This window comes from Engraulis encrasicolus, unplaced genomic scaffold (assembly GCF_034702125.1).
Source record: "Engraulis encrasicolus isolate BLACKSEA-1 unplaced genomic scaffold, IST_EnEncr_1.0 scaffold_27_np1212, whole genome shotgun sequence".
In the NCBI taxonomy this organism is placed as follows: domain Eukaryota; kingdom Metazoa; phylum Chordata; class Actinopteri; order Clupeiformes; family Engraulidae; genus Engraulis; species Engraulis encrasicolus.
This window is the reverse complement of record NW_026945566.1, coordinates 1,581,351-1,599,462: the sequence shown is the minus strand read 5'-3', so window position 1 is coordinate 1,599,462 and position 18,112 is coordinate 1,581,351. Positions and strand designations below refer to the sequence as shown.

Here is an 18,112-nt window from a genome sequence, read left to right as displayed (position 1 = left end):
GTTTGACAAAGTTATTTTTATCGATTTTGAGTTTTGGAGAAATTATGTGTGCAATTGCGTACGTCTTGAAAGTGGGCTTGTGTGTGTGTGTGTGTGTGTGTGTGTGTGTGTGCGTGTGTGTGTGTGTGTGTGTGTGTGTGTGTGCGCGCGTGTGTGTGTGTTCTGGGTGTTTCTGTGTACTCACGTTGTTGGACATCATGATGGTGAGTAGGGACTTGTTGTGGGAGTTGAATGCCACATTGAGGGTGGTGGCCTGCACCATGATGAGGATGGCATGCAGGACTGCGGAGACACGCTCAGGAAAACAAAAACAAGCAACTAACCATCCCAGATGCACATTCCCACTGCCCACGCTGTGCAAATGCACTTCCTTACACCCACAGCAAATTAACACAAAATCACCTGGGAACAAATCTTCCTTTCTTTTGCTGTATGTGGTCGAATTTACCAAATGCACACCAGAGTGTTCAAATCCAGCTCTAATCACTACAATATCTGAAAAGGTACATGCAGCCAGGTGTTCAAATACAGGCACCCATAATAACACATCAGTCCCTAATGATGAAGTATTACGTTCGTTATGTCTCTCCATTTTTATTTGTGTGACGTCTCAGGCCACCACCGTCCTTCTGCAGTCTGAGGAGGGGCCGTGGTGGCCAGAAACATCACAGAAATAAAATTGGATTAAAAAGGGAGCTCAACGGTGTGCACTTCTCCCTTACCCTACATGAACTTTACGCTTTGACCCTTCACCCGGCTAAAAGGAATTGGATGTGCGTGAGATCTGACCAGGACAAGTTTTTACCCTTACATCTAATATATGTTTTCGCAGTGTACCTCAGATTAATTCTTTCTTCTTCTTTTTCAAGCCAAGCGTTGAACTTTGCTAGACATTGGGTGGAAGGATACACACATACAGCACAGCCATGAGGAAGTGAGGGATGACCCCGATGTGCGCCCTCTTCCTCTCCTTAGGCTCTGTGGCCGTCCAGTACAGGGCGTCTAGAATGTCCTGACCGAAGGATGAGAACAGGCGATCGGCCACCTTGCAGACAAACAGAGATGGACAATGACAGGTTAGGGATACTAAGTAGACAAACTGCCCGTTTGTACAGTCAATTCATAGTAGTGACTTTGTTTTGGCTATTTTTAACTAGCGGGTGCTGCTCTCCATGTCGCCACTTAGTGGCACTGTTTCTGCACTACTACTTGACCTTTTCACAAAGGCAAATAAAAACTTTGATCATGTGATGGCTCTAATCACTGGGTAACTCTTTAACCTGAGTGCCTTTTCATCAACTGACTCTTAACTCATTGGATGCCATTCATCTTTGAATCATACCCAATAGTGACATTTGACAGAGGCAGAGCATTTTGGGTGTTTCAATACACACAATTGAATTCCTTGCCTATGTCAACACCACACCACAAAAAAAAAAACGCACTTAAGCGCCATTGGTATTGAAGGTTAGGATCTGAAATGATGCACTTAAGGGTCATTGGCAGGTTTCTAAATGAACACCAGCCAACCGGCCAAATGGTGGTGAAAACTCAGTTTGGCTGGTAAAAGGCCACGACAGGGTCCACTTTGACCCATTAGTAAGTGTGTGTTTGGCTAGTAAGATTTACGTCTACTAGTCATGTTGGCAGGTGATAAAAAAAAGTTAATTTAACTAATTACAGTGTTTTGAGACCATGTTGTATGGTGATACTGCACTTTAAACAATAACTTAATAATAATAATAATATTATTATTATTATTATTAATTTAGAGCCCTGGTCATTGGCATCAGGTGAGTTAAATGTGAGGTGCGATGCAGGCGGCTGTATCTGTTCCAGTGCTGTACCTCCAGCATGTTGTAGATGATGTAGAGCTTGATGACGGACTGGCCCCGGATCATGTGGTACATCATGGAGTAGTCCACGTAGTGCATCATGGAGTAGCACAGCACCATGATCACGCCCTTCAACACGTCACACACCTGAGCAGGCTGCAGGATACGCGACCCACTGGAGAGAGACACACAAACATGGGGAGAGAGACAGACACACAGGCAGAGACAGAGACAATGACTACTTTGGTTTTTGCTGCTAATGCATGTGTCTATTTTCTGTTGTTATTATTACCCATGTAGTTACACACATAACCTTTAGAATGCTTTGGAATGCTTAACTATTGGGCTTAACTATTGTGTGTTGTATACACTTGTTAGCAAAATGGAGATATTTTTCTACCCATGTTGGCCATGTTTGCAACTTTTTTACTATAAGTGTGACATGCGCAATGTGCTTCAGTGAGGGTCAACCTTGAGGTTATTGAGTGAACTTTGTACAGACATTTTGCACACAAGTACACTGGTGTGTCAGTAGTATTACCATCACAGTTTTGTGTTGTTGTCAGATGACACCCATCACTCTTTCAAACAATCTTTAGTGTACAGTCAGTGCATGTTGTTTAATTTCCACAGCGTGAGAGTTAAATTGATATATATTTTTAACATCCTCATGATTTTACCTAGGCAGGCTAGCTGTGCATGTCCAGCAGGGCTGTGGACAGGAGCGAACCCAGAGAGGCATGATTAGCTTCATACACACACCGCTCGCATTTCCACCAAATACCCTCGCACACAACCATGCCAAGAAGAGCTTAGCTGCCAATCTGTCAGCAGAAGCAGAAATCAAAACGTTGAGCTGGGATCAGCTGTAAGGTTTTCTGCCACCTGGCCAACCTGTGGCATATTGCGCCAGCCAGCACGCTAATTACCAGGGCAGCGGCTCCATCTAGTGGCTAAATTAGAGAACAACAACAACAAACAAATGCAGATCAGGCATAGCAAGCACGCCTTAAAGGGACAGTTTGGTCAATTTCAACATGCAGTTGTAATGCTCACACTACCCTGGACTTGTCAGTGCCTGAGATTTTTTTTTTCTTCTTCTTCAGCCGTTTCCGAGATCCTGGTCATTGTAATGGGGGCAGCTCTTTGTTTACATTTCAAAAAAACATTTTTATTTATTCCCAAAAACATCCAAAAGGTTATAAAACATCAGCAGACAACTAGCAAACAGCAGTACCTTTTGGGAAAATATTTGGAGTTGGCCTATGTTTCATTTTTTAAAAATGTAAACAAACGCTGCCCCCATTAGAATTGCTCATATCTCGGAAAGGGCTGAGCCGAAAAATGTGGCATCACCAGGTACTGACAGGTCAAGGGTAGCGTGAGCAATACAACTGCATGTTGAAATTGACCAAACTGTCCCTTTAAGAGGAAGTCTGTGGACGCTGTCAGAAAGAGGAGACACCAGGGGTGCATTCCAATATGCAGACTTCCATCCTCCACTTGTGCTTGTGGCCTCGCATTTTGTTGATGCCCCGCCTCCAAAACAATTACGTTTTGCGCAGTCAGCCTAGCCACAACAATTTCTGGGGGACTGTTCTTCATCCACCATCCCGATTGCAAATGAGGAAAGGACATTATAATTGTGCTTTTACAAGATATTGAATACATTTTCTGTTGTCGGTGACGTCATGGTGAGGTCACAAGCAGGCAAGTGAGCAAGGGAGGACTGAAGTCCGCAAATTGGAATCCACCCACTATAACTATAACATAAATTGACAGTTCGGTTTCCAGGGGCCTACACTACTGTACAAAGCAGGTTCAGGAGTAAACCAGGTTAAGTTAAGAGGTAAATCATCTAATAGAAGAGCCTGGAGTCCTCATTTTCTTCTATTAGATGATTTACCTTTTAACTTAACCTGGTTTACTCCTGAACCCGCTTTGTAGTATAGGCCCCATGTCCGATAGTGTAAAAAACATAACATACATCAAACTCGGGCTGCAGGGCAGCCAGCATCAAACCGATTTGCGGTGGTGCACTCTTCACCAAGAAAACTTGCCATGCCCAGAAGGCTGTCTTGAGGTGGGAGCACCAATGGCAACTGTGCCGCACGAGAGGAGCATGTGAGGCCCGGGCCAGACAGCTGTGAGCATGTGTTAAGTGTATGAGCATGTGTGTGCACGTGTTCAGGGTCGCTGACAGCTTTGACCAGGCCCAGGAGGACAAAGGCATTTAAAATACATCCAATGTAATGAAAACCCACCTCTGGGCCCTCTCTCTCACCCTGGGCCCAGGACAACTGACCCCTTTGTCACCACCTCTACGGCATGTGTCCTCTATGTGTGCCTCTATGCATGTGTGTCAACGAGAGAGAGAGCAACCTTTTTATAGCACTGTACAGTGAACTATTAAGGGACCTTTGTATCAAATTGCTTTTTCATGTTAGTGTGAAGCTTGTGCTAGCCAACAGTGCAGGTGCCTGGCTAACAGGCACCGGGTCAAGGCACGTGGTTCTAGTGATGCCAGCCAACTCTGGAGCACTGTGGTGTGTGTGTGTGTGTGTGTGTGTGTGTGTGTGTGTGCGTGCGTGCGTGCGTGCGTGCGTGTGTGTGTGTGTGTGTGTGTGTGTGTGTGTGTGCGCCATGGGTCAGCTTTCATTACTTCAAAGCATTTGGTTGGCAGAGCAGCTCCTGTGCATGGGCTGCAGTACCTGCTCTTTCTGCAGTAGGGTCATGTAGTGTGCATGCCCTGGGACTAAGTCGGACAGTTAAAACACAAATCCGAATGATTTCAGAGGTGAAATAAAGGTGAACGTTGACAACTGACAGCATTTAGGGACCACATCTGCTTCACACAGCGCCCTTTTAAAGGGCTCAGGCTGTGGGGCTCACTCTATAGTGTGGGGGTAGCAGTAGCACAGTCACAGACCTATAAATGGAATGTTATGTGTGTATGACTGTAATCTTCTTGGCTGCATGTACTGGATTACTGTCGACGTGAGCATGTGGAGTTGGGTGTTCCTGTATGTGCCAAGGAGTCGGCGTATGTGTCCAGTGTGTGTGTGTTACCCCCCTCGTGTCAAGGTAGACACGCAAGAGAGCACTGTAATGTGTGCATCAATTGCTATGTTTACATGACGTTTTTAATTCAGAATTAATCATTCAGAATTAAATAGTTCCATCGATTTTGCTTTGATCTTTCACTTTCATTCATTCAAGTGTTTACATGACGTTTTCAAAGCGGAATTAAGCTTTATTCAGAATTAAAAAGAGAGTTAATTTGGAATTAAAATAGTCATGTAAACGTAGCCATTATCTCCCATGTACAAAACAGTACAATACAAAAATAGAACATAAAAAAATACTTGTTAACTTTCAAAAATCCATTCAAGCATGCTCAGTCCAACAAAACATTTAACATTACCAGAGATGCGTGGCATGCCACATAAATTGGGGACCAATGCTCTCAGCAATACGATGGCCCACCATCCGCTTGAGGGCCTCTGCTTTTTTTACCATTTACAGGGTTCCCACTCTAATTCAGATATAAAATTCCATGATTTTCCATGACCATCCCCGCCCCACCCCCATCCCATTCCCCCCTCAAAAAAAAAAATCCGTAAAAAGAAGTGACGTTGAACAGTTTTTTTAAAGTGTGAAAACTCAAGATTATCTTCACCCCTAGAGCCAATGCCGAGCCACATAGCATTCTAACCATCTCTGGCATAGCGTTCCAGTATAACCAGTAAGAAACAATGTTATACACCGAACAAAAATGCTTTTGCTTCTACACAACTGCTAAGAAAATTCCACGACATTCCACAGTGTACATGCAAAATGGTAAAATTCCATGACTGGAAAAACTTTTTATGAAAATCCATGATATTCCAGAAATTGCATGACCCATGGGATTTAATGCGGTGCTGTATGTACAGCATGTGATGTATGTGTACGCACGTATGGAGGTGAGCATGTGTGTATCCAATCCATCCTTGCACCGTCACATGTCATAATCAGTGTGAATGTCACAAGGGGCGTAGGTTGTCTGTGTGTGTCTGTGTGTGCGTCTGTCTGTGTGTGTCTGTCTGTGTGTGTCTGTCTGTGTGTGTCTGTCTGTGTGTGTCTGTCTGTGTGTGTCTGTCTGTGTGTGTCTGTCTGTGTGTCTGTCTGTGTGTCTGTCTGTGTGTGTCTGTGTGTGTGTGTCTGTCTGTCTGTGTGTGTGTGTGTGTCTGTGTGTGTGTGTCTGTGTGTGTGTGTCTGTGTGTGTGTGTGTGTCTGTGTGTGTGTGTCTGTGTGTGTGTGTGTCTGTGTGTGTGTGTCTGTGTGTGTCTGTGTGTGTCTGTCTGTGTGTGTGTGTCTGTGCGTGTGTGTCTGCGCGTGTGTGTCTGCGCGTGTGTGTGTCTGCGCGTGTGTGTGTCTGCGCGTGTGTGTGTGTCTGTGTGTGTGTGTCTGCGTGTGTGTGTCTGCGCGCGTGTGTGTGTGTGTGTGTCTGCGTGTGTGTGTGTGTGTGTGTGTATGTGTGTGTGTCTCTGTGTGTGTGTCTCTGTGTGTGTGTCTCTGTGTGTGTCTGTCTGTGTGTGTGTGTCTGTGTGTCTGTCTGTCTGTCTGTGTGTGTGTCTGCGTGTGTGTCTGCGTGTGTGTCTGCGTGTGTGTCTGCGTGTGTGTCTGCGTGTCTGTGTGTGTCTGTCTGTGTGTGTGTGTGTGTGCGTGTGTGTGCGTGTGTGTGCGTCTGTGTGTGTCTGTGTGTGTCTGTGTGTGTCTGTGTTCTCACCTGAGTCCACAGCAGGGCAGTGTGATCAGCTTGATGAGGGCCAGCAGCACTCTCAGAGGAAGCAGAGTGAAGACATAAAGGAAGGCATCCAGACACAGGAAGAAGCCAAACGTCATCAGCTGCGGAGAGAAGCAGGTGGAGAAGGGACAGGAGAAGAGAGCGGGAGGAACAGATGTGGAGAGAAAGGGGGAGAGAGACAGACGGATAATAGAAGGTTAAAAATGAATGGTTCCGGAACTCACATCCTGTAACAGTATTGCAACATGCCTGGCTTTTTTTTCTTTTGGACTATGCACAGTGAGTGACTGCTGACACTCCTTGATACTTTCTGGAGACTTTATCAGTTTGTTTTTGGCAGCTTTGTGCCACTTAGCTAAGGACACATGTGACAAATCACTGTTACATACATAGTTTCCAAGACCTGGGAACCCCAGAATGTCAAGACTCATTACGCTTTTCACAAATCCAGTTTTCAAAGATCAAAATAGCCACAAATAATCAAGGTATGCTATTTGTAAGTGCACCTTCTGATAGACAGGATCATATTGAGGGGTCATGGCGATGCTAAGGCCTGTATCACCACGTGGAACAAGCACAAACACTACTGAACAAGATAGAGCTAGAGTGCGCCAAAGTTGGCCTCAGTCTAAACGCCAAGAAAACTGAGGTCATCACCTACAACATTCCACCAGAACATCAACCTCTGACTACAGCAGGAGGCATTGTGCTGACAGAAGTCAACGAGTTCAAATACCTGGGCTCATGGGTCAACTCAACTGAGCAAGATCTTAAAAAAGGCACTTGCATTGAGGGCCCTGAACGGTATGGCCAGTGAATGGACGTCCAATCTCCCCCTAATCAAGCTTAGCTTCTTCTATGCTCAGTTGGGGAGATTCTAGGGAATCATTTGAATTGACATGGAATGACCCAGAAGCCTTGTACATGCAGGCTGCTATAGCATGCATGTGCCGCTTTTCACAAACTATTTCCCAGTCTGATTCTCAGTTACCCTCTACCTGCGTAAAGATGCAAAATAGAGATTATGGAACACTGAGACTGCAGCTGTGCAGGTCAGGCCCTGGGTGTTGTGTGACTGGGGAAGAATTTAGACAAATCTGCCCGTGGGCTACACCTCAGAGCACTGTGTCATCATCATGAGGAACACCTGACCTCACGAATGAAGCCGCCAGTTGATGAACGACTCTGACCTTATCAGTTGAGCATAACCACAGATTTCACAAGGACCTTTTGCTTTTGTTAAATATCACAGCTAAACGAAAACGCTACAGAACTTTCCATTGTCGTCTTCCTCTTTGATTATTTGTGTTGTTGCATCCTCATAGATAGTGATCAACACCACACCAATAAAGAAACCTTTTTTTTCCTTTTCCTCTTTCCTTCCTTTTACTGCAACTCATACCATTAGGAACATGACGTCTCAATGTTTATCAACAAATTGCTATGAGGAGGGGCAAGACACTGGCAGCCAACCACGTGAGCTAATTTTTTGACCGACAGCGGTTTCCAACAATCAGAGGTTGAGTTGTGCGCAGCTAGGTTCGCGCAGTCAAGTTATAAACAAAATTTAGAACCCATGTATTATATAGTAAAACTGGAACGAGGGAAAAGGACTGCATTGCAAAAAGTGTCTACTACCATCATGTATTGGTGAACTGGCTAAAACAGTGTTGCAATGAGGGGCCATTATTATGGATTGCAGAAGGCCCACACTAGATTCACCACAGCAGTAACTGCATGTCACATCGTATGCAAAGAGAGTCAGGCAGTAAAGTGCAACCGCTCTATGTTTACAACCTCACTAATGCACTTCTTATCGGAAGAGGCCAACAGCTGTAGGCTTTACGACCCTCCAATTGTGTATAGGCTTTTTGTTGTCGTTGTTGTGTTTTACAAAACAAGTACAAGTTTGGCTTTTTGTGGACAATACCGTTAACAATAAAAACTAGCAACTAATCTCAAAAATGCCAACTGACAACAAACACGTACAGAAACTCTGATCTTAACCTTATCGTATAGGCTACCATATTCCTCTTGTCTTCAAAAGATAAATCATAGGTAAGCTACTGAATGTCTACAACCGAACACTCGAATTACGGACTTGAAAACCCTTGTTAATGTGCCTCCAGGCCAGATGGCATATACATATTGTATTAATATGTCTGTCAATGTGAGAAATCCATTAGACAATATTTCTGTAGTTACAAACATAGATTTGGAAGTTATAAAATTCAGATATAAGGTGCTGTTTCCACGTAGCTGGATATTTTTATATGTGGATATTTTTTTCTCCTGGTTGCATTGGTTTTGGCCTTCCGTTTCCACGTAGCAGATATTTAAAATCCAGGTATAAAAAGCAGGAGAAAAAATATCCTATTTAGGGGGCTGAAACGCATTTGTTACAATGGAGGATTTATTTTTATCCACATGTTGCGTTTACACCTAAACAGGAGAAAAAAATGTCCTGCTAAAAAAATATCCTGCTACGTGGAAACAGCACCTACGTCAAAACAATTCAGCAAAAGCATACAAGACGTCACAGGACAAGGCGTTGATGGTCAGGTGGTGGTGGGGGGGTCCTGTTGAAGCCGTCCCACTGGGAGCCAGTCTCGGCCGCCATGGAAACAGACTTTGACGACCCTCAGTCAGTAGAAACAACCCCAGGAGCCCAGGGGTCAACCTTATCTTATAGGCTACCATAATCCCTCTTATCTTCAAAGATAAGTTAAAGGTAAGCTACTGAATGTCTACAACACCCGAATTACAGACAGAAAATCCCCTTTGATGTGCCTCTAGGGCAGCGAGCCTATACACTCACCAGCTACTGTAATAGGCACATTCTCCAACTGCTCATTGCCGCAAATTTCTAATCAATCACACGTTGCCAATTCGATGCATTTAAGCATGTAGACATGGCCAAGACGATCTGATGACCAAGCATCAGACAGGGTTCCCACACCTTTTTCATGAACAAATTTAAGCACTTTTCAAGCACCTTCAAGCACCACATTTTCAGTTTTCCAGCACCCTTAAATTGGCGTGTGGGGGTCCTCCCCCAGAATTTTGTGTTTTTAAGACGCAATCTCCTGCATTCTAATCAATTTTAGGTTGTCAAATGGCAAATCCCATCTGACATCTCACTCCCTCAGATTTTTGATGTACCTGAACAATTTATTTCAATTATTTGGCTAACTGAATTTGACTTTTGACACAAATTTCAAGCATTTTCAAGCACTTCACCAAACATTCAAGCATTTTCACAACCTTGAAAGCACTTAATTGAAATTCAAGCATTTTCAAGGAATTCAAGCACCAGTGGGAACCCTGATCAGAATAGAGCTCGAAAGTCCCGCCCCTTAGTTCCGCATTTTACGGGACCTAAGCTGACCATCTAACAACGTGGTAGCGAGTAAATATCTTCTGATCTCAGTCATGATATGCGCTGGGCTACAAATATGCTGTTTAAGATGATAGATAAAGATTATTCATGCAGAAGTATCAATGTTTTGTTCCGAGGCCGTCGGCATGGAAAATGTGAAGAAACACAGCTTTCTAAAAAATGTGGGGGTTCGTACGAAAAATTAAGCAAAAATATCAGAAACAACATATATGGAGCTCGTGGCACAACTCGAATGGGATCGAAATGCCATTTTAATACAGCCATTGGACTACATGCTACGATTTTCGGCTAAAAACGCTGTTGAGGTCCCATGAAATCGGGGGAAGTGACGTCACTTTCGAGCTCTATGGGGAATAAATGTGTTTTAAGTGACTTTGAACATGGCATGGTGGTTGTTGCCAGATCAGCTTGGCTTGAGTATTCAGAAACTGCTGATCTACTGGAATATTCACTCACAAAAAAAAAGAGTGAGCGGCATTTCTGTGGGCGAAAATGCCTTGTTGATGCCAGAGGTCAGAGGAGAATGGCCAGAGGGGTTTGAGCTGAAACAAAGGCAACAGAAGCTTAAATAACCACTTGTTACAACCAAGGTATGAGTAAGAGCATCTCTGAAGTCAGATGGGATACAGCAGTAGATGGGAAGTCAGCAGCAGTTCTTAGCTGACTCCTGTCCTGTCAGCTAAGAACGGGAAAATGAGGTTATAATTTGCAGAGGCTTAGCAGAATTGGACAATACAAGATTGGAAAATGTTGCTTGATCTAATGAGTCTTGATTTCTGTTACAACACTCGGGTGGTATGGTTAGTATTTGGCGTCAACAACATGAAAACATGGATCCACCCTGCCTTGTATCAACGGTTCAGGCTGCTGGTTTAGTGGCGTAGGGATATTTCTTGGCTCGATGTGGGCCACACAGTATCAATTGAACTTTGTTGGAATGCCTCAGCCTATCTATCAGACCTGCAAACTCGTCAAAGAAAAAAAAGGTGACAGTGTAGAGCGGGGGTTTTATTTCTATTCACGTGAATGACCTAATTGGCCGGGAAAAAGGTGACTGTCACCAAAAGGTGACGAGTTTGCAGGAGGTACGATCTATTGTTGCAGGAGTATACCGGTATGGCTTTTTCAGAGGCAAGATGGGGTCCAACCCAGCACTGGGAAGGTGAACATACTGTAAAGTGGCCGGGGAGTGTATATTGTACATGTTGGTCAATGTGAGGAATCAATTAGACAAGCATTCTGTACAGCACAAGAATGACAGATACTATTGGTAGCAAACAACACACTTTCAGTGTTCTCCAAGACGCTATACACCGTTTAAGTTCACAGGACATGGGCCAGGTCAGAAATACGTAAAAGCAATGAAGAGCTAAGGGGCATGTGGACACATGCATACTGGAATGGAGGAGCTGCCAGTTGCATGTGGACATAACTTTCCACACAAAAATACTGGACAGCTTGGTCAGACGAGCATAAACAGAGATACTTCCTTCCTAATATCTTAAAGCCATGGGAAATTTTACATGCCACCTAAAGAGCTTTGTCTGTAAGGTCCCTGCTGAAATGGTTGACACTTCATAAACTGGGGGGATGTTTCTTTAGAAGGAGGAAGGTAACAGTTTTTCTTACACAGCAGAATAATAGTGTGTTAAAGAGTTGCATGCTCTGAGCACATCCCTCGGCTAATGGGACTCAAGGGACACTGCCTCTCCTGGAGCCCGAAATCATTCGGATATATTGTTTGGATTTGATGCCAGACTTATTTGATCAAGAAAATAATCAGTGGGGCATAAGCTCTTGCCATGGCACCGCGTTGTTTACAGTATGCGGTCATTTGGGGCCACCAAAAGTTATTGGTTAACTTTCAATCTGAAATACAGTCCTGCTGTAAAGTCCGCTATCAAGGCAGACTTTATTACACGGGTGTTAGCAACTTATTTGGTTGCCGATGTGAAAATGCATTGCACCAACAACCGAGTAAGTTGCTAACACCAATACTACCCTAGTTTACACCCAAGGACCTATGTGCAAAGGTTGCTTAAGCACAAAAATGTTTTTAAAAAAGTGATGGTACACTGAATTTGAAATTAAATGGAATGTACCGTGAGAGTATGCATGAAAACCTATTTATGCATACAGTAGATTGATCTGAATTTCTGGTGCATAGTATACTGTATGTATCCACAGACTACCTACCTTTTCCAGCTCTTTAGGGATGCGTAAGCAGGTGTAGACCCTCTCCCTGCGCTCCGTGTATTTGGCTTCATTGTGTTCCAGAAAGTAGCCCCTGGTCAGCTCAGCCCGGATGAAACGCACCAGGGAAAGATCTGCATTAAAGACCAACAACAAGACTGTCAGCAACCACAAGGAAATAAACAAACAATACAACATTGCAAACACAAACAATAGGCTCTTCTCCTGTCCCTATTCTGGGGTGCATTTCTTGAAACCATAGTTGTATAGTTACATTAGCTACTTTGTTGTTTGCAATGCAATTTCCCCATTGACAACTATTGAAGTTGCTATCTGGCTAACAACTCCACTTTCGAGAAATGCACCCCTGAACATGTGCACACAGTATCACACCCTCTTCTCCTGCCGTCTCTCTCATTCTCGCACAACTCAGTGCACATGCACGCACACACACACACACTATCTGTCTAGGTATATCTATCCGCTTCTCTCCCTATCAATCCTCTTCCTCACACGTGCGTGCATGCAAGCATAGGCATAGCAGCCCCTTCCCACACCCCCCTAGATAGACACGCCCACATTCATACAGTACAACCATACCCACACCGGGCCATAACATTCTGTACATTCTGCTCTTTTACTGGGACAGAATGATCTTTACAGCAGGAGACAAACAAAAAAAAAACGCTGAAAAGAACTAGAGACTCTGGGCCCCTAGCAGAATACCCGATAGGTCTGTTTTACATTGGACCGTGCATGCATCTGCTCAGGTGGTTTTTTGCTTCAACCTTAAAAACCATGTGGTTCCCCACGGGTGAGAGCCAGGCCGTCCTTGTCTTGTCTATTCCTCCCTTATCTGCGTCTTGGGCCTCTGCTATCCTGATGAAAAGCTAGTGCTGGTGCATCATTCAGTGACAAAGAAAAGCAACACTGACACATGTGTGCACAACATGTTTGCAGAGACAAAATACCCCGCTAGACACACATCATTGTGGTAATGTGGTAATGCAGCTTATTACATAATCTGAGCTACTGTCCTGCTGGACCAAACTCTTAGGCATTACTTCATTTCTTTTGCAAAGAAACTCTATGGCTACTCTAAAAAAGCCATAATTTAGCTGGCTGGGTGACAGATACCTTCTTTGAGCGTCAAACAAATGCTTGCTTTTAACCAGCGGACACCTGAATGAAACATACTTGTGTGCAAAACAAGTAAGGCTTATGTCAAATCTACCAGAAAGTTACATACTGTAGAGAACTCCATCTGTTTGCTAACTGGCAGTCAAAATATTTGGCCCAGCCGTGGCTTAGTCGGCTGGGCACTGAACTGCTACGCAGCCGACCTGGGTTCGATTCCCGACCCGGGTCATTTCCCGATCCTCCCCCGTCTCTCTCTCCCACTCATTTCCTGTCCCACTCTTCACTGTCCTGTCTAAATAAAAAGTTGAAGAAAAGAATAATAATAATAATAATAATAATAATAATAATAATAAAAAGTTGTCACTTTTATGCTTCACACACTTAAGAGTGCTTTGTTCCTTCTGTTCTGTATTATGTATTAACTTATGTGTAGGCCTGCAACATGCACACATTTAAAGTTTTGAGTGAAATTAATAGGCAAATGCTAATCTCAGACGTCCGTTATGAAAGTCTGCTGAAATTTAGAAAATAGAACACCCAGACTGTTATCTGCAGCTTCATAGTGGGTCATTCCTATGACATCTGGCAGCTGAAGCTTGCTTGCGACATTTAATCAAAACCACCCTTATTGAGTGGCTAAATTTGGTTTCAGCACTTTGAAAGGACAGCTCACAGCCAAAGTTATTCTAGGTCTCTGTCGCAGCTCACAGACACCCAAATGAATATGTGGCTTATTGTCGAGGGATTTCGGTAGGAACCAGTTCCATCATTAGAACAGGACCTCTGTCTGCTTGCTTCCTGACGTGTGTATACTTTACTGTAGGTCATTTGATATCTCATCACTGAAAGGGACAATGCCCCTAGATTATGATTGAGTTAAGGCATTGTTGGATTTTTTTCATAACAGACATAATTGTGAGCAGATACTTAAACTTGTGTAAGGAAAGTACAGAACGGTAGAGTTTAGCATCACATACTCTTGAATTGCCTGCACTGACCACCCAAGGTTTTCCAGCGAGACAGATGAGGGACTATGCCCCAAGGCCTACAACATGGCCAATGAGTTTGGAAGTGAAAGACTGTACTGTGAAAAGCTTCCCATGTCTATGTCTGTTCTAGAACCCCATAAATAAAATATGCAAGATGAGTTCATCCCCATCAGTGAGGAGATGTCAGAAGACCAACAGTTTACTGTGTGTGTGAGTGGATGGGGCACAGGACGAATGTCTTATTGCCAACCCTTGTGCTTGGATTGAGCTTGCGCTTGCGCACAGCTCTGCTATGCAGGTGGAAGACCATTGTGACTGAATGTCTACAGAAGTTGAAATCAGAAACTATTAATCAATGAAGAAAGCAACAATGCTGCAAATGTGAAATGGATCACAACTGTGAACCACATTAGATTTGTGTCTTAAACTTGCAGGGTGGCTGCAGCTCAAGTTCATTTGTTAAATGCAATGGAACATCGAGAGATATTTGAATGAAGCGAAGCCCAGCTCTCTTCAGATTTCTTCTTTGTTTATTCGCCCACTAACATTTCGGGCAGAGCCCTTCGTCAGCGTGTAATGGCGCCATTACACGCTGAAGAAGGGCTCTTCCCGAAACGTCCGTGGGTGAATAAACAAAGAAGAAATCTGAAGAGTGCTGGCCTTCGCTTCATTCATTCATTTAGGTTTTTTTGTCGGATTCAGCACCCAGTTAAGAACTGTTAAATTAGCCTATTTAGGCGATAGTGTGAGCGCGTCTTCTCCACTTTTGAAGTTACATCGAGAGATATGCCAGTATTGTAGACTAGGGCTGCACAATATATCAATAATGTATCGATATCGCGATATCACGGCTAAAGTTGTGCACGTATCGCAAACAGTTTTTAATTTTTAATAACAGGAAATTTGGTGAGAAGGTTAAAAAATGCATTAAAAATGTTGACATTTTAAGTTGATGCTGTATATTAGCCATATTTTTTCCTAATAAAAAATAATTTTGGCAATAAAAAAATTCTCTCAGTTGTTTTATACATGATAAAGTGTAGAATGTCAAGTAGAGAGGGGAAATATATGTATATATTTAATATCGCGAGTAATATCGATATTGCAGTATACAGTCATGTTATCGTGTATCGCATATTTTTCTAATATCGTGCAGCCCTATTGTAGACTCTTACGATGGGCCAGTACAACTATGACCCTGCAAAGAAATAACAATACCAGATGTATCAGGTCTGAAAGGGCTTCCTCCCCTCATCATAACAGCCCTTTCTACTTCCTGAAGCCAGGAAGTCAGCCTGATGTCCAACATCAAGTGGCTCAGGTAAATCTTGCTAACATGGAACTCAAGATGGTGGTTACTTGCACCGTCACTTGTCATTACTGTAAGCAGGTCTGCATCTTGTGTAGTAGTGTCTACAAATTAATATTTTACCATAGTGGCATGCAACAGTGCATTAGTAGCCTAGTAGTCCTACTATTCTGTATAGGCCAACTATTCTGTATTTCATCTATTTGTTACAGCCTACTATTCTGTATAGGCCTACTATTCTGTATTTCATCTATTTGTTACAGCAATTTCTTCATTATGAGATTTACCCATTATCTGTACAGTAAATAAATATGAATTCTAACATTCTGGCAAAAGTATATAGTCCTTCCATGACCTTTTGACAGTTGTAATATTGTGACAAACACTAGAACGATGAGTGCGGACAATCACCACGCCCCTGTCAACGTTTGATGCTTAGAAGAGTATGCTGTGCTTAGGCAGGAAGTTGTGGATTTCTGCAGTAAGCCATTTCAAGCCCCTAGTAAACATCCACACACGTGACTTCAGTCAATAGAAGCTAACCGGTAGGCCTACCAGTCTACATCTTAATTGTTGCAAAGGACATGCTGCTTTCATTTTTATCTCCAGTTTGACTGTCTGCCTGGGCCCTGGGTCATGCTGTTTGACGAGTTTGTACTTCAAGTCTGAGGTCAACTACTTTGGCAAACTCTTCGGTACACGCACTAGGGTCGTCCAGGGTGCAAAACGACACCGCCTCCATCACTCAAATCCAAGCCCCTTCATCCAGTGATAGAATAGGCCTACGACACAGCGTTGTAATTATGTTGTGCAGTCGTATTTATGGTCATTTGTTTCAACTTCTTAGCACTACAAGAATACTATAGGCAAAGGGGGTAGGTGAAGGAAGTGTCGGAGAGCATGACAGCAGACAGGGTGGAGTTGTGAGTTGGAAACTAGCCTGATGGGTTGGCTCTGAGTTGATGAGAAAGCCTAATAATTTACCTTGAATGACCGGACTGCTGAATACTACGCCGCCTGTCAACATTAGCTACCTAGCCTAATGGCAGCTAACTCAGATACTCAGAAAAAGCTTCACTCTGCAACGCGTTTGTAGTCCGCAACTGGGACTGAAACAACTCGAACTTCAAAAAGGTGGGCATCAAACGTACACAAAGTAAATAGGGCAAAACTACCACTGGGGGCAAAGAAAGTGAACCATCCGTATTTTGACAGGCTAACGTTAAAGGCAGGTGGCTTCATGAGAAACGACCTTCTCGCATCCGTGATGTTCACAAGGAACTTCATCAATGTAATCCAATGACAGTAGTTCTACATTTTAATGTACCACTGACGGCAATGTACACTCTCTCTAATTGATGTAAACCACTGAATATGACGCGGGTTAAAAGCAGATTGTAGTTATCGAACTGGTTAGGTCACGTTGCCACCATTAGAAAGTCGATCTCTCCAGAAATCGGGATTAATTGTGCAGTGCAAGGAATTCCTGACACAATTCGATGTCATTTGCAGTTGGTTATCAATAAAATCAAGATTATCTACTAATCTGATAACAACTGCATATGTTACCTTCATTGTTAGAACCCTGTTATGCAATCTGCCACATGATTATTTAAAGGGAAACTAGCAGGTTGGGTGCACTTTAAAAAGTGCATGCATATGTTATGCAAACATATCCTTGGCTAACATATCAAAGCATCCAGTGTTACTTCCAGGTATAAATGATGTGACAGTTCATCAATTAGAACAGATGCTAAGTGCTGAAATGGCTAGCAAACGGCTGGTGTGTGCAGAGTGTTCTCACCAGAGAGATTACGCCTCCTGTCCTTCTTGTTTACATTTCTCTCGTAAAATCCCAGAGTCTCTGTCACCTCCGAAGGACCACTGCTCTTTTCAGAACGTCTGCTGTTATTTGAAGCCCTTTTCTCCCTCTCCTTGTCCTCATTCTCGGTTTCTTTTTCCTCCCCTACGCCAGCCGCTACCGAGTCCGCCATCTTCACTCGTTCGAAGCGAAAGCAGCCGACAGAAACAACATTCCGAAACGTCACTCACAAAACGGATAGTTCCGACCCTTAATTACTATTGGCTGATCGGTGCGTGAAGCCGTTTGTTGCATTCCATTCCAAATTACTGCGCCACAAATTATACAGGTGAAGTTGTTACAAAGTGTAACATTTTATCAAACTATCGACTTTGCATGTGGCTACCGATGGCTTGTGGACCACTGGATCAGTCTGACTGTAGGCCTATAATATACCAGGCTAGCATTGGTCCGTTCGTGTAGCCTATGAACTAGAATGTAGAGGTAGTAGGCCTATATGGGAGGTGGCAGGTGAAATAATGATGTGTGAAAATGTGAATTTATGTAGGTGGAATAAATAAATAAATAAATAAATAAATAAATAAATCTCTCTGTTCACTAGAGCTTATTCTAAACATTTGGTATTGGTCTCTGGA

General features: G+C 43.4%; 1 protein-coding gene across 1 annotated transcript in view; it reads right to left on the bottom strand.

Moving 5' to 3' along the window:
* Positions 1-17,702, bottom strand: part of tapt1b (transmembrane anterior posterior transformation 1b) — a 35,147-nt gene extending 17,445 nt beyond the window's left edge. The window contains exons 1-6 of the mRNA XM_063193001.1: positions 17,460-17,702; positions 12,221-12,351; positions 6,607-6,725; positions 1,848-2,010; positions 910-1,045; positions 185-282 (exon numbers count right to left, since the gene is read on the bottom strand). Of these exons, the coding sequence (XP_063049071.1) occupies positions 185-282; positions 910-1,045; positions 1,848-2,010; positions 6,607-6,725; positions 12,221-12,351; positions 17,460-17,649 (837 nt within the window). The 5' untranslated portion in view covers positions 17,650-17,702. The remainder of the gene's footprint in view (positions 1-184; positions 283-909; positions 1,046-1,847; positions 2,011-6,606; positions 6,726-12,220; positions 12,352-17,459) is intronic.
* Positions 17,703-18,112: the final 410 nt, after the last annotated feature.